The 27,765-nt window shown below is 35.0% G+C and overlaps 2 protein-coding genes, 1 long non-coding RNA gene and 1 pseudogene across 10 annotated transcripts; 3 read left to right on the top strand and 1 right to left on the bottom strand.

The window, feature by feature from the left end:
• The first annotated feature begins 1,990 nt into the window (after positions 1–1,990).
• Positions 1,991–4,281, top strand: LOC108847434 (cytochrome P450 704C1-like; annotated as a pseudogene).
• On the bottom strand, positions 4,143–5,617 carry LOC108847435 (histone deacetylase complex subunit SAP18). Its single transcript, XM_018620677.2, has 6 exons — positions 5,432–5,617; positions 5,314–5,346; positions 5,091–5,201; positions 4,906–5,001; positions 4,476–4,550; positions 4,143–4,373 (listed from the first exon to the last, which is right to left on the bottom strand). The coding sequence occupies exons 1-6, from the start codon at positions 5,537–5,539 to the stop codon at positions 4,341–4,343; spliced, it is 456 nt and encodes a 151-aa protein (XP_018476179.1). The 5' UTR covers positions 5,540–5,617; the 3' UTR covers positions 4,143–4,340.
• A 13,120-nt stretch (positions 5,618–18,737) lies between these two features.
• On the top strand, positions 18,738–22,595 carry LOC108847433 (uncharacterized). Of its 3 annotated transcripts, none has more exons than XR_008943133.1 (7): positions 18,738–18,880; positions 19,243–19,287; positions 19,365–19,402; positions 19,494–19,527; positions 19,612–19,697; positions 19,779–20,010; positions 22,347–22,595. It is a non-coding gene; the product is annotated as an uncharacterized LOC108847433 (long non-coding RNA). The 3 variants fall into 3 exon arrangements; XR_008943135.1 differs by having other exon boundaries at positions 19,612–19,828; positions 19,919–20,010; XR_008943134.1 differs by having other exon boundaries at positions 19,612–20,010.
• Positions 22,596–23,993: 1,398 nt separating this feature from the next.
• On the top strand, positions 23,994–26,663 carry LOC108846673 (agamous-like MADS-box protein AGL6). 6 transcript variants are annotated; one of them, XM_057005632.1, is made up of 8 exons: positions 23,997–24,249; positions 25,308–25,386; positions 25,509–25,523; positions 25,693–25,792; positions 25,879–25,920; positions 25,987–26,028; positions 26,111–26,256; positions 26,356–26,663. In XM_057005632.1, exons 4-8 carry the CDS (start codon positions 25,721–25,723, stop codon positions 26,450–26,452), a joined length of 399 nt encoding a protein of 132 aa, XP_056861612.1. In that variant the 5' UTR covers positions 23,997–24,249; positions 25,308–25,386; positions 25,509–25,523; positions 25,693–25,720; the 3' UTR covers positions 26,453–26,663. The 6 variants fall into 6 exon arrangements, with proteins under 6 accessions (XP_056861608.1, XP_056861612.1, XP_056861613.1 ...); XM_057005633.1 differs by having other exon boundaries at positions 24,651–25,386; XM_057005629.1 differs by having other exon boundaries at positions 23,998–24,249; positions 25,509–25,570.
• Positions 26,664–27,765: the final 1,102 nt, after the last annotated feature.

Here is a 27,765-nt window from a genome sequence, read left to right as displayed (position 1 = left end):
AAACATTTGCTCCGGTTATAAAGATGACAACAGTGCGCTTGTTCTTGAAGCTTGTGTGTGGACGAGGCTGGGATTTGCATCAGATGGACGTCCACAATGCTTTTTTACATGGAGATTTGGATGAAGAAGTCTATATGAAACTCCCGCCTGGTTTTCATGCTCCGGAGAAAGGTATGGTGTGTAGACTGCACAAATCTCTGTATGGACTCAAGCAATCTCCACGTTGTTGGTTCTCCAAGTTTGCTAAGGCATTGTTTGATTACGGTTTCGTTCAGTGTGGAGCAGATCACTCTCTGTTTTCTCTGATCGATCACTCGTAAGAAAGAGCTTCACGTGTTAATATATGTGGATGATCTAGTCTTAACAGGAAGCTCAAATGAGGTGGTTCAAGAGTTTAAAGCATATCTCAGTGATCGGTTTCACATGAAAGATCTTGGGAAGCTTAAATATTTCTTGGGCATTGAAGTGGCACGAAACCATGAGGGGATATTCTTGTCACAGAGGAAGTACGTTTTGGATATCTTGACTGACGTTGGCTATCTTGGAGGACGTCCTGTTGATTTTCCTATAGAGCAGAATCATCAGTTAGGGAAGTCTAAGGCTCCGCTCATGCTTAATCCACAGAAGTACAGACGTCTTGTTGGTAGACTTATCTACTTATCAGCTACGCGTCCTGATCTAGCGTACGCGGTTCATACGTTATCGCAGTTTATGCAGAATCCTACTCAGGAGCATTGGGATGCAGGGTTGCGTGTGGTGAAGTACTTGAAAGGATCTCCTGGAGCGGGTGTTTTTTTGAAGTCAGATAGCAGTTGTCAGCTCACGGCTTGGTGTGACTCGGACTGGGCTGGTTGTCCTTTAACTAGAAGATCTCTCAGTGGTTGGCTTGTGCAGCTTGGAGACTCGCCAATTTCTTGGAGGTCTAAGAAGCAAGATGTTGTCTCTCGCTCCTCAGCAGAGGCAGAATACCGAGCGATGGTTGAGGCCTTGTGTGAATTGAAGTGGATCAAGAACGTTCTTTTCACAATGGGTGTTGATCATCAAGGACCGATGAACTTGTTTTGTGACAGTCGATCAGCTCTATATATTGCAGCTAATCCCGTTTTCCATGAACGGACTAAGCATGTTGAGTTAGACTGTCATTTTATACGAGACGACATACAGCGAGGAGTGGTTCGGACAAAGCATGTAACCACACTGAATCAGTTGGCGGACATCTTTACGAAGGCGCTTGGAGGGAAGACGTTTCAATCTTTTCTTTCCAAGTTGGGCATTAGGAATCTACATGCTCCAACTTGAGGAGGGGTATTGGGATATAGGATAAGAATATTCCTAGTCCTAGAATATTGGAGATATATTTGAGATCGGTTGCACATATCTTTAGAGATATAAATGTATCTTGTAAGTTAAGATTGCCTTCTTGTATATAAGAGGCGTAAGAGTTCCTTTGTAAAGTTATCTGGTTCAATACAAAGCATTACTAGATCTTACAAGAACATCATCTGAATAGCTTAGGCAAGCTTTAATACATACACAGAACTACCCAACACTCATTTGTCTTTTCTGAGACATTCATCATTTCCTTGTGTCTTTTTCGGAGTGGAGATTGGATCATCGTTACTAGTGTTCATTACATTTTAAAATTTTGGAAATGTTCTACAAAAACTTTTATATATTATCTTAGAAGGATATTTTCTGGAAATAAAGAATGTAAGCAAATCCTTGAAAATCAATAACAATCAATGTAAATCCATGTAAAGTATTTGTTAAAATTTACTTAAATTTTAAAAATCCATCAACTTTTAAAATCACTAAATTCCATATAAATTCTTGTTTGAATAACCCCTTTAGTGTGTGGCACGTGGCAAGTGTCACATGCTCCCTTACATGGGTCCGCCTCTGCTTCTAGAGTGTCAGTAAATGAAAAAAAGAAAAGATTTGGAAAGAGTGCAAGTTCATGAATACGTTACATGATCCACTCGTTTTACTTTTCAGATAGAATATGGATTCAGATTTGGTTTTTAGTTACAGATGCGCCGGCCTCTCGCTACTAATAGTTACAGATTTGGTTTTGAAACAAGAAGCCAAGAACGAAAAGTCTGCCAAGTAAGAAAAGAATGGAGGAGATTTTAGCGACCAGAAATTAATTAACTCTTGACGTTGACTTAAAAAAAGAGATTGAAATAAGAAGCTAGTCCGCGAGAAGAAGCAGAGAAGCAAGAAAAGCTATGGAGGAGATTTTAGCCACCATATCCATCGCACTAGCGGCCACTATCTTCATCGTTCTGTCATTCTCAATCTATCTAACCATCGGAATCTTCACCGGAAAATCCATAAACGACAAGGAGTACTCTCCAGTACACGCGACGATCTTCGACCTTTTCTTCCACAACAACGAGTTATACGAATACCAGACGGAGATCGCAAGGAAGAAGCCCACTTATAGGTTCTTGAGTCCAGGACAGAGCGATATATTCACTGCTGATCCTCGCAACGTGGAGCATATTCTCAAGACAAGATTCGACAACTACAGCAAAGGAGACAACAGTCGTGAGAATCTTGGTGATCTTTTGGGGCATGGTATCTTCACTGTTGATGGAGAGAAGTGGAAACAGCAGAGGAAGCTTGCAAGCTTTGAGTTCTCTACTAGAGTTTTAAGAGACTTTAGCTGCTCTGTTTTTAGGACAAATGCTTGTAAGCTTGTTCGTTTTGTCTCTGAGTTTGCTCTCTCTGGAAAATCTTTTGATGCTCAGGTAAGACTAAATATGGAAACTTTGCAATGTTTTATTTTAAGGAAACTCAAAAGGGTACTTATTTTTATATATATTATAGGATATGTTGATGAGATATGCACTGGAGTCTATCTTCAAAGTTGGGTTTGGTAAGGAGTTAAAATGTTTGGATGAGTTTAGCAAAGAAGGCGAGGAGTTCATGGAAGCTTTTGATGAAGGTAACGTTGCATCTAGTTATAGATACATCGATCCTCTCTGGAAGCTGAAACGATTTCTCAACATCGGATCACAATCAAGACTCAAGAAGAGTGTTGATACTATAGACAAGTTTGTCTACAGACTCATTACCACTAAAAGAGAAGAGCTTGCCACGGGACAGAACACTGTGAGTTCTCTCTTGAAGTTTTACACACTCTTTTTATTGGATTCTTATCACTTTTGGCTCGTCCTTAGGCTGTTAGAGAAGATATACTATCGAGATATCTAGTGGAGAGTGAGAGAGATCCGGAGAAAATGAATGATAAGTACCTGAGGGATATAATCTTGAACTTTATGGTTGCTGGGAAGGACACAGCCGCTGCATCTCTCTCTTGGTTCTTGTTCAGGAGAGAATCGTACAAGAAATCAGAGACGTGACATCAAGTCACGAGAGGACAACCGATGTAAATGGCTTTGCTCAAAGTATAAGTGAAGAGGCTCTTAATCAGATGCAGTATCTCCATGCAGCCTTGTCTGAGACCTTGAGGCTTTACCCTATTGTGCCTTTGGTAAAATAAACATTTCATTTATAGATTCTTCCGTGATATACCATGTTATAAGAGCTAAGGGAACCACACGAATGAGGGTTTAACATTTTTTTTTTCTTGGTGCCTTTCAAAGAACATGAGGTGTGCAGAGAATGATGACATACTTGCAGATGGACATAGAGTGAAGAAAGGGGATAATGTCTACTACATGGCCTATGCGATGGGAAGGATGACTTATATTTGGGGACAAGATGCTGAGGAATTCAAGCCAGAGAGATGGCTTAAGGATGGCGTGTTCCAACAAGAATCACCCTTCAAATTCATAAGCTTTCATGTTTGCACACTCTCTCGCAGACAAGCTATCTATGTAGTTAAAGAGTACAAACGTTATTATCTTCTAACGTGTTTTCTTTCATTGACTGTGTATGTAGGGTGGTCCAAGAATCTGTCTTGGCAAGGATTTCGCATACCGGCAAATGAAGATAGTATCAATGGTACTTCTTCACTTCTTTCGCTTCAAACTGGCTGATGAGAAGAGTAACGTGCGGTACAAGAGAATGCTCACGCTTCATATTGAAGGAGGACTCCATCTCCACGCAATCCCAAGGACAAGCACTTGATTTCATCACAACCCTTGCCACACTTTTATAGTCTCTACTTCATGAATCCAACATTTGGTTACCCATTCAAACAAAACATCATTTGAATTGTTTAAATCTCGTTTAAACTCATTACACCACATATATTAGACATAAAATGTCGTCTGAACTAAGTTTTGAAACGGGAAAAACCATGAATGTGTTTTTTCCTTTGTCCACACATACACCTAAAATCTCATTTGACGAGAAACAGAAACCTCCTCCTAGTAGATTGCTACATCCAGATAATCTCCAATCTGTAAAAGGATGATTAATTGCAGTTATAATTATTCTACTTGGCAAACTATTTTTAATTATAAAGATCACCATTGTTATCTTATGTGTGTGTTTAACTTTACCTCGAAATGAAGGTCAGCGAGTGTTTTACTGTCGTCTGGTTGTTTTCGGTTTGGATAAGACATCGTCTGACCAACCTTTATCAATCAATAATCACAAGATCAGTATCTTCCCATGGGTTGTAGCAAACATCACAAAGAACAAGTAATGCATTCTGTACTCTCAACTTTCAAAACATAAGCATGTGAAAATGACTAGTCGATGCTAATATGATCTGAGTAAGCTTCATAAGTATGACGTATAACAAATGACATGTTGAATATAAAGACTCTAAATCACCTATGACTTTAAGAAAGTGGCATAAAACACACAGAAGGAACTCTAGCATGTATCAACAATCATGTGGTGGTTTATGGTTATACCCTATCTTATCAAGAAAGCGAAGAAAGAAGGTAACTTTTGACCAAAAAAACGAAAAAAGAAAAACTTTACCTGTCTCACAATGAAACGGCCATTCTTGTCTGGATAAACAAACGCAAAAGACAACCTTGCGTCTCTTCTCCTAGCTGCTACAGAGACTTCTTTGACCTGAAACACAAATAAGTGTGGTTTTAACTTTGTGTGCTTGCTAAGAGTCAAGAAGAGAACATACATTGTGTAATAATAAAAACACATACCAAATCAGTTAACTCGCGAAGATTAGCATCTTTCCAAGTGTAAATTTGAACTTCATCCTTTGGTTCTTTGCCTCTCACAGCATAATCTTCCTTAGTATGATGACCACCACTCTGCATTAATATCCCAATTAACACAGTACAACTCAACACAGTACACTTTTTTTTGTAACACAGTACACTTGCTAACAGAAAAAAAAAGTAACAGACTTGGAGAGAAGCTTACCTTCGTAAAAACGCGAAGAAGCAGAGGACATGTCTGCAATTCGAAAAAAGGAATCAAATTGAAAGTTTCGAAACAAACCCTAGAAAAAGTCTGCAGATTTACGAATCGAATACAAAACCTTCTCACGATCGACAGGTTCGGATTTAACGCGAGGAGGTTGATTGACGCCTCTCGGAAGAGGCGGCAATGGCCGCCCACCGCCTTGTCTTCTCGCTGTTTCAGCCATCTCTCTCTCTCAGTCTCTCGCTAATGAATATCTCCGACGAAGGTGCAGTGAGTAGTAATGTCGCTGGGAGTGATCGGTTTGCTTTAGGCTCATCCTTATTTACCTTAATGGGCCCTTTTGCATAAACTATGGGCCTTAATATTATTCATCTGTTACTGGCCCCTTTTTAATATTAAATAATATGAGAAATTCCTTTATGTTGAATAATGAACGGGAAAGCTTACTTTGATCATCGACTAAACAGTCGTATATATACATGATACATGTAGTTATCCTAATTATAAGATAAACACCAATCTAGAAGTAGATAATGATGAAATAGAATATGTCGATCATATATATCGGTACATAACACTCCCCCTTGATCGACACATCTGATTCATGGTTCATTCATGCTTTTGATGTTGCCTCATTAAAACCTTTCCAGAAAAACCCAGTGGGACAAAACCATGGATAAGGAAAAAGAGTACAACACATGAACTCCCCCTGATGAATGCATCACTGAAGATCTTTGGACGATGCATTCCTATCTCGTCGATGAGCTTCTTGTAATACTTTGTAATTTCGCCGGCCTTCAGAAACTTCATTTGGACATGGTCAAGACGTGCTCCTTTGATGCTGACCACTCGACAATGTCTTCATGTTCTGGTCGGATGGATGATGCTCAATCAGTACTCAGATAGTACTCGACCGGTACTTGGATGTACCTCTATCCTGCGATTAAATCTTTCTTGCAGGTCCTCTCATGTCCCACGGTTCCTCTAGTCTCATGGCTTTGCCATATCGTGGATACTTTCATTTTATTATTGACTCATACATTCTTCTGGTCACTATCTCTAGATGATGTCTCATGACTTCTTTCATTTTGTCGTAGACAATGCTATATTTTCGAAAACATACATGTTAAGTCATAGACCTTGTCATCACACGCCAATATACTCATATATGGCTAAGGTATTGCAGCCTGATATAAAGATATGGTCCGGATATGATACTGCAATTATATGGTGTGGTCCACCTTATACTTTGGTGGAACTTGGTCGGACCATAAACCTCGACCACTCTTATGATGATTGGTTCTTTTATTTCTTTACTGATGTATAGACATTCATTAGTCCCATATACTTCATTTGGTACTTGACCACACGTTTTATGATACTACCATATGCTGGTCGATCTTTTCATTAGCTGCATTACATATGCTGGTCGATCTTGGTCGATCTGGTCGATCTGGTCGGTTCATGATGATACATCAATCAATTCACAAGTATACACTCGGATTTATTTGGCTAATTGTGCAGCAATGGTTTATAATTTGCCTGAACCAATTCACCACACTACTTTTGGTTATTCTTATGGACGATTGGGAAGTATGGAGCCGGATGGTCTTTGGCATGAGAATTAATGGTTCTCTTTGTCTTCTCCTGCGACCATCTCACATTACACCATCTAATTGTGGCGTGCTGATCTCAACTCATACACGGCTATGATTTCTAGTCCCATCATATTCTGTCCAAAATCAATCGATAACTTGTATCATTGAAATCATTGAACCATTGAACCTCTCTTTAGGTTGGTTTGATATAAACATAAACACAAGGAATTATAATATCCTCTATAAGGATCTATGGACTGATTGTACTAAGTATTTTCTTAGTCTTTCTTATCACTTGCAGCTGCTTTGTTTTCAGTCCATGAATAGCTTAGGAACAAAACTATTCTATGAGAATTTCTTTTCTCATCTTTTTGATACTTTTATCATTTCTTTATCCAGTGATCAATATGCTACTTACTACATTTCTTTCTTACTTATATCCATACATTTATCATTTTCGAATTTATAGTAGCATCCACCACATAGGAGTACATCTCCTTATAATCTGTTCCTTAGTCTTTGTGTGTATCCTTGTGTAATCAAGCCATTCTTTGAATGCTGTAAATAGGAATATGAACACCTTAGTCCATGTCTCACGATTTCTTCTTCTTTCCCACACATGACCTATTTTTCACTGGTTTTATCTTATCAGATGGTGTTTCTATATATGGCCAATACACCCATCTCTTTTATAGATTCTTTGAATCTTTCTTTTAAACCCCCACGGTTTCAACCTTTTAATCTATGAATGCATTCTTGTATTCACGTGGGTTCTGATCCTCGCTTATATATTTTAAACTCAAGTGCTATTTCCTTATGCATCTTTATCTTTTATGTGTGTATGTGTCGACACTCTATTATATGTATGGTTCCATTGTGTTCCAGACATGAACTAATCGATTAGAGATTTCATTGTTACTAAGAACCTTCATTACCTTGTAGTTTGGCGTCCCAAACTACATGGTCTGGTTCCTTTGATGTTTAGCTGCGCAGCCTTATCTCAATGTCTGGTATGGTTTCCCTTATGACCTCGGATATGTCATTTCTATGCACCTTTCTTTTCATTTCCGAGGTTCCTTATCTTATGGAACATATTGGTCTATCTTTAGACTCTATAGCAACTTGATTATGTCTCTTCTAGGACATTAATTTCGTGGTGCTTAAGCTGGTATGACTTAGTCATTCTTTTTCTTTTCTTTTCGGGTCTAATCTGTCTGGCATTCTTTTAGCTAGCTTTGTATGATCTTTATTTGGACGTCTTAAATCATATTCTCTGGTCCGAGGATCTTGCCAAGACAAGGATGGTTAATACCATTCCATTTCTTTATACTTGTACCAGCTTATTTCTTTCTCCCCCTGATGTTGGATAGTCGGATTTAATCATGCAATCCGTAAACCTGGCATTAATCTGATCACCCATATTTGGCTCAAGGTTTCTTATAAAATCGTGGGAGAAAGCATTCTCATATCCAACATATATTCCCAATCTTATCTCATCTTTTTATGAGGTTCCATCCTAGACGACACATATTATTGTGGTGGTCTATACATAATCTCTTAGGATGGTCTATGTCTGGATCATGACCCTTTATCATTCTTAGATGGGAATATCTATGCTCACTTTATATGGTCTGATGCATATTTTTATTACATGTAAATCCATGTGTTCCCAAGCATTAGCTAGTGATCTTTGTATCACAAAGAATTCGGCCAAGTTCTATCATGGTCATAGACCATGTCATTCGGATTTTTAGTGTTGTTCATGGACCACGGGAGTGTCATTTCTCCCCCCTCATGAACATGCTATAAATATTTTAGATGCTTGGAACATTATAGCCTATTGAGTTTCCCTTGTGTACATGTTACACAACGTGAGATTCTATGGGATAACTCTTTTGTGCCTTTTTTTCTTTTTTTCGATATCAATCTTTGCATCAATTTTAAAGATCTGGATGGCTAGTCCAGTCATGCCATAAAGTGTATAAAATTTCGTGGTCAACCTATCTGGTTACCTAGGCCTTTTGCCTTTATCATACTGATCTTTTAGCATAGTTTAGATCAGTTGGGAGTACAGTCTCGACCATTTTTATGCCTTGGGCGATTTTTACTTTCTTTATAATCTTAAGGAATTTATATATGTCAAAAAAATGACCAAATTTTTTTATCAAAAAAAAAAAGACCAAATTTTTTTTTATTTAAGAGTAAATATGCATTTATAGCATTTGGGTTAACTAATCTAAAACTTATGGTTTAAAGTTAAGAGGTGGGTTTGGGGGTGAGGTTTCAAATTTCAAAAAATAAAAAATAAATATTAAAATTTTCAAAATAAAAATGAGCTATTTTTATCATTTTATTTTTTGAGAACTATTTTGTGATAAAAACTTAAAAAGTGTTATTTGAGAGAATTGCCCTTTTAATATTGGCTTATTATTTTTATCTAAAATAGAAATCTGCATGGTTTTAGTTATAGGCAATTTTCCTAAATATTATTTTTAAGTTTTTGTCATAAAAATAGTTTTTCAAATAGAAAACTGATCAAAATAGATTTCACTAAAAAGCAAAAGTTCATTCAATTCCTTGCTTTATAGATATACAAAATAAAATAAAAATAAAAATTTATAACTACGGATGATATGTATCTAAATTCGAACTTTTTATTATTTTTCTATTTCTTTTCTTGATATTTTTTTTAACAGGAGGTTCGAAGGCGGACGCGATGGCACCTACGCCGCGCTTAACTCAACCGACTAATCCCCCTGGCCCGGAACCAGCCGACACTAATATCCATTACCCAAGGGACACAATGGCACCTACGTCGCGCTTAACTCAACTTAAGGAGGACGTAAAGCATTCCGTGGCCACGTGTGACATTCGACATGGCCGACATTCGAACCTTTGTCCCCTTGAATGGTGCTTTTCTTGATTTTTTCGAATTTCCTTTTTTAAATATGAAGATATTTGTGAAAATATTTAAATTTTTTATTTTAAAATATTTAATATTTATTTTCTAGTTTTTTTCAATTTAAATCTCACCTCCAAAACCCCACTCAATTATAAATTTAAATTCTAGGGCTAATTAACTCTAGGAGTATAAAGATAATTTACCATTCAATAAAATTTATTTTGGTCATTTGCTTTTTTAGAATTTTTTTTTTGTCGGCCAAAAATTTTATTAAGTAGCATCTGTTATTACAATAAGTTTAAGATAAGATGGACAAGAATGATAAATATTAAAAGGTTCTGATGATAGTAATGCTTTTTTCGCTAACATGTCTGCACAACGATTGCCATCTCTTTTTTTATGTGAAAATTGGATTCCGGCAAAACAGTTTTTCCAGGCCTTGATCGTATAAATAATGGATTGTAGCTTAAGATTTATATTTTCTGAAGCGAGAAGCTGCATAACACCAAGATTGTTCCCTTCAAAAATGACTCGTTGATATCCTAGACCCCAACAACATTGTATTGCCCATAGTAAGGATGAACATTCTGCTTCTTGAACTGTTGTTCGACCCTCAAAAACACCATTACCACTATTGAGGAAAGTACCTGCATGATTTCGTACAATCCATCCTAGACCAGAAGGATTATTACCTTCTCGATGAGCGACGTCAAAGTTACATTTTACCCACCCCAAGGGCGGTTTCTGCCATTTTGAAGATATATTTGAGGAACCTGTAGTTTGTTGTGCCTGAAACTCATGTTCTGTAATTTGAATCCATTCTTTCACATCATTGTAAACTCGTTGTAACAACACTGATTCTGTTAATGCCGACTGTGCATAGAGGAGCTCATTTCTTGCCTTCCAAAGACGCCAGAGAATCCAAATAGGTTGTAGTCGAATGTCACGAGAGAGAGATTGATCATTTGCAAATTTGATGATGAACCGGAGCTTGTCTTCCACACTGACTGTTATATCAATAAGTAGAGGATAAGGCATTCCTGAAAGTCTCCAAACGCCTTGAGCATAAAAACAAGTGAAGAACAAGTGATTTGTTGTTTCTGAATGCTGACAACACCGAAAGCATTGAGAGTTAGCCACAACATGTCGATGACGTAGATTTTCCATCGAAGGTAAGGCTTTCGATAAGAGCCGCAACAAAAAATGTTTAAGTTTGGGAACAGTATCAACTTTCCAAACATTCTTTGCTAGATCGGGATGTTATGCCAGAGGAGGAGAACGATCCGTGAAATCCGAAGAGTGCGTTACGAATCGTAACTTACGATAAAATGGTACCCCGTCTTGACGGTAAAGTTGCCATCTCTCGTATACGGCCAAATTTTGTAATCAGAAATATGGTTAGAGGGTAGGAAAATTTTGCGTATGAGAGCATGATCTCGTTGATCTATCAAATCATACAACATTTGGTCATCCCATTGATTGGTTGAGAGGTCAATCAAGTGTTGTACAGAGAGTAGAGGATTAGTATAAGGCAAAAGGTTAGGTGGTCTCGGTGGGCTTGTAGGCAGCCATGAGTCACTGATCTTAGTGGAGACACCATCACCAATTCCAAGTTGGATTCCTTGTTCAAGTAATTCTCTACCAAAGAGTAAGGATTGTCAACCATAAGACGCTTGGGAACCCAATTTTGCGGACCATATAGTTCCATTCCTAAAATAGCGATGTTAATTCTTTGTGAAAACAAACTTAAAAGTGTTATTTTAGGGAATTTTTTAATCAATTGGCGATGGATTTATTTTAAGATATGATGAGTTAATTATTCTCTAAATTTATTAGTTAATCGAAAAGGTGAATCCATAATCATCTTAGTATGAAATGATTCTTGGCTTCGATCCACTCGTTCGAGACCAGCAAACAAAAATCAACACAATCATTATATGGATCTTACAGTAGACTCTTATCAATGCAACAACGAGAACATAAAATTTACAGATAATTCGGACTCTGATGGACCCTCAAGATGTGGAAATAATTGAAAGTATACTTTTAGGGTAAGTCCCTACAACAGATCGGGATGAATGACATTTTACTAAAAATAGGAGATACACGGCTAAATCTGGATATCAATCTGAATGAGTGTACCCAGATAAATAAAAGACAATACCAGAGTACGGTTCTTTGGTCACTCCTTTGAAGGCTTTTTTGCTGGAAAGTATGATGTCCACCTAAGATCAAACATTTTTTACGGCAACTAGTATCAGGATGGTAAGAAAAATTTAAGAGCAAGAGGAATTTAGGGTGACACAATTTCTGCACGTTGCAGAGACCTCGAGGAATCCATAAATCATATTTTTTAATGTTTACTGGCGGTTCAAGTTTGGGCACTTTCATGTATTCCATCGAACCCTAATATTTTTCTCACCCAATCACTCTTTGCAAACATGGACCATTTATTTTGGAGGGTGTTCCTGACAATGGAGGATCACCAATTTGCATATATTTTATGGTATATATAGAAAAGAAAAAACAACAAAATATTTAGCTATTTGAATACTGATTCTAGGAATACCCTTAAAGTGGCAGAAACTAAGTATTTACTTTGGTCTGAGGCACATAATACACTTTCACGAGAAACATATCATACTCGATCACCAGCATAACCAATAATACCGATCATCCCAGGTATATTGTGTTTTACAGATGGATCATGGAAAAATCAGAAACCATATTCAGATCAAGGATGGTACATCACACTGGAAGGTTCTTATGGTTTAATGGGAGCAAGAAATACACGAGCGAATCAGTCACCTTTACACTCGGAGATAGGGACGCTCATTTGGGCAATGAAATGCATGAGGAATTTATGACAGATTACTATTACATTTGCAACAGATTGTTTTTAGTTGATGGAGATGATTTTAGAACCAGAAGAGTAGCCAGCCTTTACAAATTACTTGGAAGACATTGCGATTTTGAAGAAAAGTTTCAACAGCTCTGAGCTTATTTATAGACCACGGACACATAACACAATGGCGAACAGTCTTGCATACAGTGCAAGAAAGCAACCGTCAATTGATGTCCATATAGATGCGGAACTACCAGTTTAGTTCAAAGTCTATTGAGTCTGTTTTTCAATTGCCGACAAAAAAACTATTGACATATGAGTTGTACTATATTTGTGTTTTTGTTCACGTATAAATAAATTTATTTAAAAGATTTTTTTTCCTTCAATTTTAACAAGGAACAAACTAACAATTTTTTTAAAAGAATTATTTATTTAATTAATTAAATGAAATTTTCACTTTTTGTTCATTTTCATTCATCGTCAAATTTTTGGAGATAAAGATCATATATTGGAAATATTAATGGGACTTAACTAATATATAAGAGACTTGGATTACTTCACGTACTGCAATTTTATTTTAATTTAGAAGCCCATAAAACTTAACATAGTATCAGAACGGACCGACATGACCCATTAATCCGGTCCGGGAAGGTGGCCCGATCATTCTACGAATTGATGGTCCAAGAAAGACTCATTTTCTCAATTTCTTCAAGATAGAAAGAAAAAAGAGGATTTATCTTGGGGGAGGGGCGAAGGGGGGGGGGGGAGGGGTATATAATGGATTCTGTCAAGATTAATGGTTATACGCACCCCTATTTGAGAGAGGTTGTTAGAGATAAAGATTCTATATTGGAAATATGACATATACTTAAATAATATATAAGGAATTTGGGTCACTGAATTTATCGCCAATTGGTTTTAATATGGAATCCAAGATACTTATCATGGTATTATAACGGATCTACACCATGATATTTCCTAACACTAATAGCTTTAGTTATCCTAATTTCTTTAAGGATAATTTCCTTTTCTATTTGACTTCCTTTTTAGTGATGTTGAAGCTTATCTCCAACATTCTCCTCCCTTAAATTTCAAGCTTCTATTTGAGAGGTCTTGAATTCAATCAGCTCCTTCATCTCTTTGAACTTGATTTCTCTAATGCCTTGGTCAATATGTCCGCGCCTTGCTCACTTCCTGGAGTTTTTTCAAAGTCTTGAACATGTTCTTGTAGATATCCCTTGACTACAAGTCGTGATTTGATCTTGTTGATAGGTCCATCTGCATTCTTCTTGATTTTGAAAATCCATTTGAGACCAATGACCTTCATATGACTTGGTTCTTGTTGATTAAGATGATTTCTTCCTTGAAAGCCTCTCTCCATTCTTTCAAGTCTTTAGCTTCCTTACAACTCTTTAACTAATTATACTTTGATAGTAGACATCTCTTACATTCTACTTTGGCCTGAAGAACATAATCAACCAGATAGCTCGGTAGACAACTTAATCGTCGTAGATGTTAAACAGGTTCTTCTTGTTGAACAGATTTTTCGGCTTGAACATGTTGTTCCGGTTGGACAGGTAGATGTTGATCTTCTATCACATAATCATATGTGGTGTGATCATGATCATGATCATTATCAAAATCACCTTCAATATTGCCTCCCGGTTTCGATATGATTGTGATCATTATAATGATTGTTATTAACCACCACGAGTCTTTCTCCTTCATCTATTACTTCTCTCCATCTACAAGGTTCGTCTTCCAATCTCGTGTGCAAGCACGCTAGCTAGTCTACCAACTTCAAGTCTCAACTTGTATAGTCGGTTAGGCAACCTTTTAATGCTTTCACCAACAATCTTCCGTTAGGGTCTTTCAGTGTTAGGTAATTTTTCTTCATCCTAATATCACACCCTCGCTCAGTAGCTTGTCCCAAGCTCAATATGTTGCTTCTCAACTCTGGAATGTAATATATGTTGGTCAAGAGTTTATGTTCTCCTATTTTTGCTTCATATAGTATCGATTATTTGCCATTGATGTCGACACATAAGCCATCTCCGAACTTAACTCTTCCCTTTATGTTTTCATTAATCTAAGAGAAGTAAGATCATTCGCCTATCTTATGGTTACTATCTCTGTTGTCCAAGTACCACATTCCATCTTCATGTTTACTTTGTTTTAGTGTCTTCGGTATGACCTTCTCCTCATTAAGAAACACGATCTCATGCATATACAAGGCTACATCAGCTACCACCGTTTCACTTTTGTTAAGCTTTTGGTCATGTTGTTTCTTCTCTGGACACACCGAAGCAAAGTGACCCGGTTTTTCACACTTGAAAACATACAATTTGAGACATGTCCTTCTTCTCCTTGTATTTGTCTTGTGAGTTTAATCGGCTACGTCCTCTGCCTCTTCCTATGTTTCTTCTTCCGCGATTCCAACCTCTACCTCTTCCTCTTGAGTTGTACGAGTTATTTGAGTTCGCGTATAGAAGGTTCCCTTGTGGCTCCTGGTGTCTTTTTCTTGAATCTGTTCTTCATACGCTTTTAGTCTCCTAACAATATCTTTGAAACTCATTTTATTCAGGTCACGACCTTGTTCAAGGGAAGCTATGATCTGAATATACTTGTTTCGCGGTAAGCTGTTCAGGAACTTCTTCACTATCTTAAGTTCTTTCAAAGATTAATCTAAGGCTGCGGATTTTTGAGGCTAATTCTGATATCTTTCCCGTGAAAGTATCTATTGAGTCAGTGTCCCTCATCCTTAGACGTCCAAACTCATTCATCAAGATCTGGAAACGAGTTTTTTCACACGTTCATCACCAAAAAAAATTGATTTCACGGCTTCCCATATCTCTTTGGGGAATCTTGATCACCAATTTGCAATATTATGTTTCTGAATTTGATTGGAAGAGGAGAACAGTAGCAATATCATTTTTCTCTTCTTCATTTGTCTCTGGTTCAACTGATTCCCAATCCTTGTATACTCACAGTAACATCTTTATTTTCACCCATACTATATATGCAGTTCGTTGAAGATAACATCAGGCAGACCACCAAAATCTTTCCCTCACATCCTTATATATATTCATATTTGCTTTGTTTCCAATTGAAATGATCTGTAAATTATTTTACTTATGTGACGTTCCATTTACATGGCCTGCTTTTATAAATCGAAGTACTAAATAGTCGAGTACTATAAGTTTGTCTACCATGTTATCTGAAACTCGTCCCAACATATATGGTATTATGTCATCGACGTACGACTTTTTCCTTCTTCTTTTTTTCTTGGACTGGACACAACGAGGATCGTTTGGTCAGTGTTCGGAAATAGTTCTTTCTTTTTCTTTTGCATGTATAGTAGTGATAACTTTGGAAACATAGACACAAGCTTTTATTTTCTTTAACAAGTTCTGATTTCTTAAAAATATGTTAGTGCCATTATGGGTTTCTTCATTTTGCTGAGGTGGATAATCATAAGCCATAAACCCACAATTAAGTGCAATTGAAATCTAGATTAATGGGAAAAAGTTGAGCAAAAAAAGAATTAGCTATGTCAATGCATGATTATTTTATGATTAAATAGATAACATTACAATGTTATACTCATGATATGTTAAAGTGTCTCACATTCGTAGTGTCTAATTGTGTAAAGCATTTCCACAAAAATGTTAACAACTTCCAACAAAAAATGCCCTATTATGTAATCGTTTCTTATATACATATATGTACACATAATAACCAATAGGTTAATGTTTGTTTTTCCATGCGATACCATGTGTGACGATTATCTGTTTACCAGCTAACTTAAATGTTGATTTTCTAACACATGGAAGATAATCTGAACATTCGTTAGTTATCATTAGTAATAGAAGCGAAGAAACATAAGTGAACGGATCCATTGATTTTAATATTTTAATTGTGAACCTCGGACGAAGTAAGAGGATATTAGACCATGATTATCGAGCTATCTTAGAAAAGTCCTAAGCCATTATTTGGCCAAAAATAAATCAAAAAAGTCCAATTAAACTAAAGACGTCCTTAGCTTAGATACATCTTAACGCGTCCTTATGGGACACGCGTCACACATGGACATCTTCTACACTCTCTCATCTCTATCTCTCTTCTTCTTCTCCTCTGTCGCCTTCTCCCGCTTCTCCTCATCCACCAACAAAGTCGCCGCCTTTACTCCGATCAAAGCTCGACGCTTTCTCAACCCCGATTTGCCGGCGATCTCTTCCAACCTATCTAACAAAATCGTCCCTTGGCCAAAGCTTCTGGGTGTTCACTGTTTTGCTATGGCAAATCGAATCACTGGATCAAGTTCTTGTTATGGAGCTCTTCTCTTGTAAATGGTAAGCTGACTGGGTGTTCTCTGTTATATTGGTGCGTAACAGAAAATATAACAGAGAAGACTGACACGCTGACTGGCATAACAAGTTCTTGCTATGGAGATCAAGTCCTACCAATAATCTCTGTTATATTTTTCTTATAAAAGACTGACACGCTGACTGGCATATAAAAACGATTATCATGTGACGAACCTTAATCTTCATTGACCTTTGGTTCTACTCTAGCTTTTATCCACTTCTTTAGCTCGTTAGCCAAAACTAATGCTATATTTTTTACTTGAGGCTGCGAATTTAATTGTTGAGCTGATGCCTCTTTGATTTGTATTCCAAATGATATCTCATTCTAAGGGATAAAGAAGAATATGAGTTGTTGAGCTGCTGTGGTAGAAAATAAGCGTAAGTGACAATTACCTATTAACTTATAAAGTGAGGGTTCCTTAATAAACCGGGGCTTTTAGCTCAGTTGGTAAAGGGTTCACAGCTGTGAGTTCTGCCACATGAGTTCGAATCTCGGCCACTGGGGAATTAACATTTCGGCATCGTCAGGGATAGAAGACCGACATGTGGCAACACGTGACTAGTCTGGACCATTTCGGTAGGGCCAGGATACCTCTATATAATTAAAAAAAAAGAGGTTTCCTTAACAAAAGAAAATTTAATATAATACCATTATTCAGCTACAAACTAAAGACTGGATTAGTTTACCAAAAAGATATAATTAAAGACTGGATTAATAGATACATATAGAACAAATATTTCAAATAATTTATAGCGGAAAGAGCATCAGTTTCGTTTATAGGACTCTTTTACCTAACATCTTACTATATTTAACCAAATATGTGAGGACCTCTAAAAACAATGATGAATTATTTGCTCTGCTTTTGACCAATGAAATTTTCGAATATTGGTAAAAAAATAATCAGCATTAGTTTCATACGTAAACAACTTCGTTCAACTAAGGTTAAAAGACATTTTAACTAAATATACTGAGACACGGCTATTTATTTAAGGTGTAACTAGATTTTGACCCGCTTCTCAGTATTTTTTGTTGTTTAGTAAATACTTTTAAAGAATTTATAAGATAAGTAATTTAAAATATGTTCTATAATAATATGAGGTTGAAACAATGTATTCTTTGTGTTTTGATATCCGATAAAGACAGTTGATAGATCTACTGACTCGTATATAGTCTAATATAAATTTACTAAAACAAAATATATTTACCAATTAGATTAAAAGTAGATTTGAAGATGAATTAGTTAGTTTCATATAAGCGAATGAATTCGTGTGTGTTCATAGTGTAATTAGCAATAAATTTTGTTAAATTTATTTCTATGCATATATGTATAATAGTACAAACCAAACCTATTAATTATCAAAATAACCAAATATGTTTATTTGTATCTATACTATTTATAAAAAAAAATATTGTATTTTATAATTTTGAAAAAGTATCAATACTATTATCATAAACTCAAATTTTAGAGATTCTAAAAAAATATATAATGGTTTATCATAAATTTGAATTTCAGTTGGACAAATATGTTCTACTATTAAAAATCATAGTTTTTTAAAAATAATTTATATAAAATTTACATATAATGATTTTAATTATCGATTGGGCTGTTTTGACTAATTTTATTCCTAGTTTAGTGGGCTTTAATAGACATAGTTAAGTTATTGACACAATAAGTATCAATTCTGGCCCAAGCCCATCGGATATCTCTCTACCGACAGAAAGAGATAACATTCTCTTTTCTTTTGGACAGATCGAAACAAAAAAAAGTGTCTCTCCGATGGCGATTCAAGTCGCGATGAGATTCTACGAAAATCGAATAGCCATCGACTCGTTCTTCTCTGATGTAAACCGGTAAATCTTCTTTCTCTTATCTCTTCTTCAAACAATAAATATGAAAATCTCACTTATTAAAAAAAAATCAGTTTAGTCTGCATGTGGTTTCCGATAACTTCTATGAACATATACGCCAGTGTTAAATGGTTTTTGATCTGTTCTCAAATTTCTGAAACACATTCCGACAAAACATGTAAGTGTTCGGCCCAGAATTTTTTATTCTTTTTTTTTAAAAAATTGTTATTTGTTGTATTACAATCTTCGTTTCTAAATCGATAACACCTAGACATGATTTTCGATGTGTTGCAATAAATTTAAATATTATGGGTTTTAAATTTATTAAATATGTTTGTTTCCTAACTTATGTTTTATATTTTCAGGGATGACATATGTTTCAAGAAGAAGCTATTACACGTCAACACTAAGTAACATTCAGATATGATTGTATAAAAATCCAAAAAAAAATCTTCCTTCATATACGTTCTTATTTTTTGATATGCAGGGAAAATTAGCTTACTGAACGATATCAAATCTTAGAAGGTAACATTTGTTTATGTATGTTTTTCTGAAAAGAAGATGTCGCCATTAAACAATTGATTATGTTTAATATTAGATAAATTTTTATATGCAGGAGAAAACTCAGAATATCTTCAAGAACACAGAAGGTAAACTTTTTAAATATCTGTTTGTTGTTCTGAAAAAGAACTGGTTATACTAATAAACTTATTTTGATTTATATTGCTATGTAGTATCACTATAAGGAGAGTGAAAGCAGCGTGAAGGAAATAGGAAGAAAATAGACAGATAAGTACCGACAAACTAATGCAGCTATATTGTAATGTTATCTTTACAAACAAATTTATAATCTTGGAAAAAATGAATTATAACGAAGGTATCTAACTGAAAATTGTTTCAGGTTGATTGAAATATCACATGTAACTGCACGTGTTCAAACATATACACCATGTAAAAAGTCACTTCAATAAGATAAGTCGAAAAAATTATTACATGAAACATTCTTTATGTTCTTCTGTTAATGTTTTTTTTCTTTTGTAGGGTCTTTAAAATTTATGACTGAATCATCAGAAATAAATGGAAGCAAAGATAAAATTTCAAATAGTCAGAAGGTTTTGCATCAGAAGCGAGCAGTAAGTTGTTCTAGCCTTTATTTGTAGTTAGGTAATAAACTTGAGTTGCTTGCTGTGTTGTAATGTTTGACTGCTTTGATAGGAAAACTATAAATAGGGCTTGCATTATTAACATTGCGTGAGAGACAAATAGATAGTTTGTAAAATTCAAAGCAACATACTAAAAATAAAATAAGAAATCCTGTAAAATCTCTTTGAAAACGATGAGAATTGTTTGTTTCTGAGGCTTGCCCTCATCGTCTAGAATCAAAATAGATAGTATCTGAGAACCAAAACAACATACTAAAAAAATCAGAGATTCTGGAAAATCTCTTTGAAAACGACATTCATTGTTTGTCTCTGAGGTTTGCCCTCATCGTCCACAATCAAAATCTTCAACCTCTTTTTAGATGTCACTTTTGTGGTATTTTGGATTCGATAGAGGTGATAGTAAAAGGGTATTGAGCTAGTCAGTATTTATAATAGGAGAGGTTTGTAGTCGATATAGGTTAAGAGAAGTAATCAATGTAGGTTGTGATAGAATATTTTGTAATCAATGTAGGTTACCGAAAATCTTGGTAGAAAATATAAGTAGAATCGTTTAGATATTTTGGTTGATTGAAAAAGGTAAATTTTGTACTCGGCAGTAATAAATAAACCTTGTTGACCAAGGAATTTAAATTTAAAGTGTTTTTGGTTAGATAATAGTAAAAATTATTAACAAAAGAATTTAAGAATATATTCACTTAGCATATTCACAGTATATTCTTTTTTTGTTTACATCTATACTATTAAAGTACAAGCACATTTGAATTTTTTACTAAACATGCCATTTCTTTAACTCACATTGCTTATTTCATTAAGGGCAATCAAGTAATATTAATAACACATTTTTATTGGATCATTTTTTTTGGATCCAGCCCACTGCCCACATCATCTCTTTTGGGCCATTTGGGCTGATTAAGAAAACAGATCTAATTCTTATTTTTTTCCCTAATTCAAATAATTTATTTTCAACTGATCTTAATATTTTGTGTAGTGAACAAAAATTAATAACTTAATTATTATGTTTTTTATTTTTAATATAATTTAAGCATTCACAAAAAAATTTTGATTTTTTCATTGAAAAATATAAATCTTTATTAAAAGTATATATTTTTATTAAAAAATTAACCACATAATAAAATTAATATATTAGAGTTATACCAACTTAATTCATTAAAAATAAAGTTTAATTTTCTAAACATAAATACTCATTAGACCTGGACGTTCGGATACCCATTCTGGTACGGATTGGTTCTTTTGGATATCGAGTTTTTCGGGTTTTGAAATTAAACCCCATTCGGGTTTTGAAATTAAACCTCATTCGGGTATTATAAAATTCCGGGTTGGATTCGAGTCGGGTCTTTCTGGGTCCGGGTGGGTTCGGTTCTCATACATAAGAACCTGCAAAATAACCAAATAACCAAAGTATCTAACGGGTTTGGTTATTTGTACTTAAACTAACCAAAATATCTGATTCGGTTCAAATTTTTGTATCCAAATTATTCAATAGTAACCAAAAATATACATTTTATACAGTTTTTTGGGTAAACTTTTATCCAAACTATCATATTTTATCCAAAAATACTCAAAATTACCGAAAATAACTACTATAGTTAACTTATAAAATTAATTTAAAAATTAAAATAGTTATAAATATAATTATAACATATATTTTTAGATATATTTCGGATATCTTCGGGTACTCATTTGGTTCTCGGTTCGGGTCGGATTCGGGACCGGTTCTTCGGATATAGCAATTTAGAACTCATTTGGATATTTACCCCGGGTCTGATCGGGATCGGGACCCTGATTTTCGGGTCGGTTTCGGGTTGGTTCTTCGGGTCCGAATATTGTGTTCTGGCCTATACTCTTTTAAAATGAAATACGATAAAGAAAAATAAAAAAAACTTAAGTTTTTTATAAAAAAACAAATATATAAAAATATGACATTTACTAAATATTTGTCAATTTAAAAAAAAAAATAAAAAAATAAATCCGCGTTTTGAAAGCGCGGGTCAAAATCTAGTAGGTTGTTACGTATCTATAAGTTTAAATTTTGAAAATGTGATTATCAACAAAACTTATCTTTTAAAATTGTAACTCGAAAGTTGATCTTTTAAACTTTGATTAGCAACGTCTGTGACCAAATGGACCATGGTGATGTATTGAAGTTAATCTTATATATTGCATAACATACTACGTGATGATCGTATAAGTTATGGTATTTCAGGTTTTTAATACAGACATGCATGATTGATTTTTGAATAAGTGATTTAGAATAAGAGTGTTGACATATACGATTTTTGCTTCAGGAAGAGAAGACATGTAAAGACAATATGAGACATCCAAGAAGTTTTTAAGTTTAACAAACAAAAGTTCACAATGGCAGGATGAAGATGTGATGAATAATGTGGTATGATATTATAAGCTAAGGTGACTTATTTCTTTAATACAGGCATGTTTAAAATGTAATTGAGGCATTAGTTTCATATGTATAATATGTGACATGTTTAGAAATAGCTGGTTGCTCATATCTTATTATATAAAGGATAATTTATATAGTTTTGGTACAATGGTAATTTATGTAGTTCATAACGATGGTGTACTAATCGGTTTAAATGGTACAATGGTTGACTAATCATTTGAAATGGTTCAAATATAAAATGAGATAATGCGAGAAAACCGGATACATATATAGGGTATATTATTTGTCACGTGCTGTTATGATATATAGGGATAGACCGAAAATGAATTAAATGAATGGGTGCAGTGACTTTGTATAGGTAGATTTTTTCAGAATGTTTCTCTTTTAATAGAATAGATTGATAATTTTGGAGTAAACGTGAGGGAATAAAAATTTGAAAATAGTGAAAAAATAAAACTGGGAGAAAGAGAGAAATGGAGTAAACTGGAAAACAAAACAAAAAACATACTTTTTTACTCATGTGTATACCAGTGTAACATTGTCCTCCATTTTAATAGTAATTGGAAAAAATAAAAAAATGCTTTCACATGATTGGTAATTTATGAGATTAATTAGGAGTAACTAAATTTTCTATTCAACTATTTACTCTAAGAATATGTTTCAGTCAAAGCCTTAATTTATATTAAAGGCGGTTATGACAGAAAAAAATAAGCGATCATGCTTCATAGTTTCATACCAATAGACAACTAATATTTTTTTGCAAACTAGACAAGAGTACTAAATTATATAAAAATTAGTAATCATTAAGCCAAAAAAAACATTTAGTGACCATGGACCTGAACCATAACATTTGAAAAAAATGAATTCCTTTGGGTTTGAGTATCTTTGAAAAGCAAAGAAAAGGAAGAAAATTGAGTTATCGAAAAGGGGAAACGAATGGAAATTTTACTGGTCCCACTGTTGCAAGCAGAGTTCCATTTTGTTCCATCAAAAATTGACTGTTTATGTATTTGAATTTTCTACTTCTTACAAAAAAAAATCTCGTTATTTGGTATCACTTACTTAGAGGACAGTTGAAAAACACGGATATAAGAGCATCTCCATTAGTAAAACTAATGGAGGGGGTTCACACAAATCCCCAAAAAAAAAAAATTAAAAAAATCAAATTCTATGAACCTCACCCCGCGTAATCTTTCCCACTGAATCTTTATCATCACTATTTTGCGGGCCCCATGACACGTGACAACCCGCAATTTGTCGATTTTTATTATTATTTTTATTTTTTTTACAGAAAAAAATCAAACAGTAAAAAAAATAAAAAAAAATAATTTTTTTTTGGTGAGGTTCACCAATGAAAATGCTCTAAGATTATTCACTATACTAAAATGTGAAGATAAAAATATAAAAATATTAATTAAAAGGTCACTGAAGAGATTAAACTAACAACAAAGATATAAATTAATCTAAAAGAAAATATATAAATTAACAATGGGTTACATATATATAAAACACGTTGTCGTGTACGATACAGATATTCCTTTTATCTACAAAAGATTAGCGGTTCTTGAGGAGAGAGGAACTCAGTATCAAGAAAAAGGAGAAAGAAGTATGGGAAGAGGGAGAGTGGAGATGAAGATGATAGAGAACAAAATCAATAGACAAGTGACCTTCTCAAAAAGAAAAAACGGGTTGTTAAAGAAAGTTTATGAGCTCTCTGTTCTCTGCGATGCTGAAGTTGCTCTCATCGTCTTCTCTAGCCGCGGCAAGCTCTAGGAGTTCGGCAGTGTCGGGTACATTTATGCTCCTTCGTAGCTCCCTTTATATTCAATATAGTTAGGTTCCTATAAAATTGATTATTAAATGGACTCTCTTATTACTAGCTTTACTGTACGATTCAAGAATATGATCAAGCTTTTGTCTTGTGGGTATTCTTAAAGATTGCGTCTTTTATCCTATGGTAACTAGGGTTCATCGTTATACTATCTCTGTCTCTCTCTTTCTTGGATCCATTATTATAAGCCAATGGGTCCGTTCGTACGTTCTACTTTATTGTTTGATATTTTATTTAGATCTAGATTCTTTAAACTTGTGAAGATGCCAAAATTCAGACGGGGCTTAGAATATAAAGTTAGGGTTTCCTTTTGTAAGAAAAATCTTTATACATAATTAAGCTAATGATTATTGGAGGAAGAGTGTTGGAGGAAGGCTAACGAAGAGGAGGAAGTAGAGGAGGAACTCGTTGACTCCCTCACTATGGAGATGGAAACAGCGCCCCCTTGGACACCCCGAATCCCGACCTGCCAAATCGATGCTTCATGGATCGCCAATGGCAGCGTCAGTGGCTTAGGGTGGAGTTTTAAGGATCACATGGGCTCTGAATTCTTTGGATTGCGAGCGTGTAGGAGGACCCTCTCAGCTTTACATGCTGAGATGGAAGGTCTACTCTGGGCAGCTTCATGTATTAGGAACATGAGGATAACCACGATGAGGTTCGAGACAGATTGTACGGACCTAGTAGATATGGTCACAAACCCGGAAGATTGGCCTGCTTTTGTGAGAGAGACCGACTTGTTTCGGAGCCTCCAGGAGGGTTTTGAGGATGTGAGAGTTTCTCATATTCCACGGGATCGGAATGGACGTGCAGACGCTTTAGCTAAGGAGGCAAGAAATAGAAGTTATACCTTTATCCACATAGATCAGACCCGGTCAGACGGAGGGGATCCTCGGAGAACCGACTCGTCTAACCACCACTTGATCTAATGAAGATGGACAGCCGACAAAAAAAAAAAAAAAAAAAATTAAGCTAATGATCTCTTGTGTGTAATAATATTTTCTGCTGAATTTGCAGAGTTGAAAGAACAATTGAACGGTATCATCGTTGCTACAACTGTTCTCTGAGCAATAATAGGCCTGAGGTGTCTACACAGGCATGTGTATATACGTACTTTCGATTTATACAATAAATGAACCTGTTTAAATTTGTAACTACTCTTACTTCAAACTCTCTCGCTATTATATGCATTTCATTATATAACCCTACATGGTGCAGAATTGGTGTCAAGAGGTGAAAAAGCTCAAATCCAAATACGAATCTCTTGTTCGCACTAATAGGTTTATTAATAGTTTTCTAAGCTCTTGAAATTATATAGGGATCATCATATCATCTTCTGTTATACATATTATATATATAGCTGAATAGTTGATGTCTGTTGATATGCATGCTAATTATCAAGGCACTTGCTTGGAGAAGATCTTGGAGAAATGAGCGTGAAGGAACTGCAAGGGTTGGAGAGGCAGCTGGAAGCCGCTCTTTCTGCCACTCGAAAACGCAAGGTTGTATACCTCTATTATTTAGATCGGTCTTGTTTCATTTTCGATCATATGTTTATATATAATAAACCATATGTATATATATGCAGACACAAGTTATGATGGAAGAAATGGAAGATCTTCGGAAAAAGGCAAGTTATATATTGTTATGTACTAAACTGATACATGTATTAACCAATCTATTTTTGAAATGGTAGGAGAGACAACTCGGAGACATAAACAAACAACTTAAGATTAAGGTTTTCACAATAGATCTCAAACTATGTCTTTTAGAAATAAAACTAACTCGATTATATTTTAAATAATATTGTTCGTCAATAGTTTGAGGTCGAAGGCCATGCTTTCAAATCGTTGCAAGACTTATGGTCAAACACGACAGCATCAGTGCCCAGTGATCCCAACAATTCTGAATTTCCGATTCAGCCTAGTGCAGTGGATTGCAACACCGAACCTTTTTTACAAATTGGGTACGTAACAAAGTACCATTTTTTCTTCGTTTTGTGAAAAGGGATAGAAGTTATATATATTGATTATAAGACTACTTCGGTACTTGGATATATAAATAGGTTCCAGCAACATTACTACATGCAAGGTGAAGATTCTTCTGTATCAACAAGAAACATGGGATGTGAGACCAATTTCGTCCAGGGTTGGGTTCTTTGACATGTTGTTGACTACATCCAAAGGCCACTAGTGTCACGGCAATTTCAGCTCTAAAGCTCAATTTTCCAGTTACACTTGTTCTTAGCTCAAACTCGTTTGAATGTATTCGCATGTTTGGGTTCTTTAAATACTTTCTTCCCGTTTGTGTTTTCTCCCTTGTCTAAAAACATTTGTTTGGGTTTACTAACACTCATTTTCATAATCATAAGAACTGAACCTGCCATTCCGTAACAATAAGGTAATTAAGTTGTAACCACTGGCAGGTGTAGAACAGGAAGAGAGCAGCTGCCCCCATTAAAAAATACAATTAATTTAAATGCAACAAAAATTATGTGTATCTTGCAGCTTGGTTGGTCAAAAGTCAAAACCTTCAATTTGTGCCCACTAATCCAAGGTTCCAATAACATTTGCACATTTTCACTGTTTTTGTCTCTATTCATTATATTTTCTATATCTGCCACCGACTGTAACCAAATATGAACGAATCATTATATGTCACGTAGTATTAGTAACCTTGGAGGGGGACCTACTTTCGTGTTATCTGATTTGAGTTTGGCAAAGAACCTCTCTGATCTGTCTTTTCCAAGTCCTATCACTGGGCTATTATTGCAATGTAAGCCCTTTGTATAAGTAGGCCGGTATGGGCCCAGATCTGTGTCTATAAGAACATGCTGATGCAATATCTCGTTCATCTTATGTTATAGCCTTACGGACTGTAAGAATCTAAACTATTAAAATATAAGTACATTTAAAAATTAATTCTTATTTTCATCTGTAATAATATTACAGTTTGTGCCCCTGGGCTTTTCGTCAGTTAATTACATTCCTAAACCATACAAATTTGATTGCCTAATTAAAACGACAAATTTGACTTCTCCTTACGAAACCAAACGTCTGTTTTCAATTGGATAGCCACCATAAATTCCAGCCTCAATCGTAACATAAAATTGTAACAGAAAACCAAGCTGTCTACATAATAATAAACCAATACGGATCAATCAAGGACATAAAAGCTAACCACTATCCACATTTTTAAAACATTAAGATCATCACTACAAAGGAAATGTTGTTCATCTAAATACTGTTTTCAATAACTACGATACATTAACTGTGAAAGTTTCTGCCCAGAGTTTATTCCAGTGATGAATTTGGTTCCGGTTTTCTGCAAAATGTCTACCGTATCAAATGCCTACAACTTATACTTACAAAAATTTTAACTATAGCAAAAATCTTTATAAAATGAATTTGCATTAACAATTTTACACCTACAATCAACTTATTTACAACTTAAATTTTACGGCTAAAATTTTACA

This window comes from Raphanus sativus, chromosome 3, assembly GCF_000801105.2.
Source record: "Raphanus sativus cultivar WK10039 chromosome 3, ASM80110v3, whole genome shotgun sequence".
NCBI lineage: Eukaryota > Viridiplantae > Streptophyta > Magnoliopsida > Brassicales > Brassicaceae > Raphanus > Raphanus sativus.
Note: the sequence above shows the minus strand (reverse complement) of the source record. Positions and strands in the feature narration are given on the sequence as shown.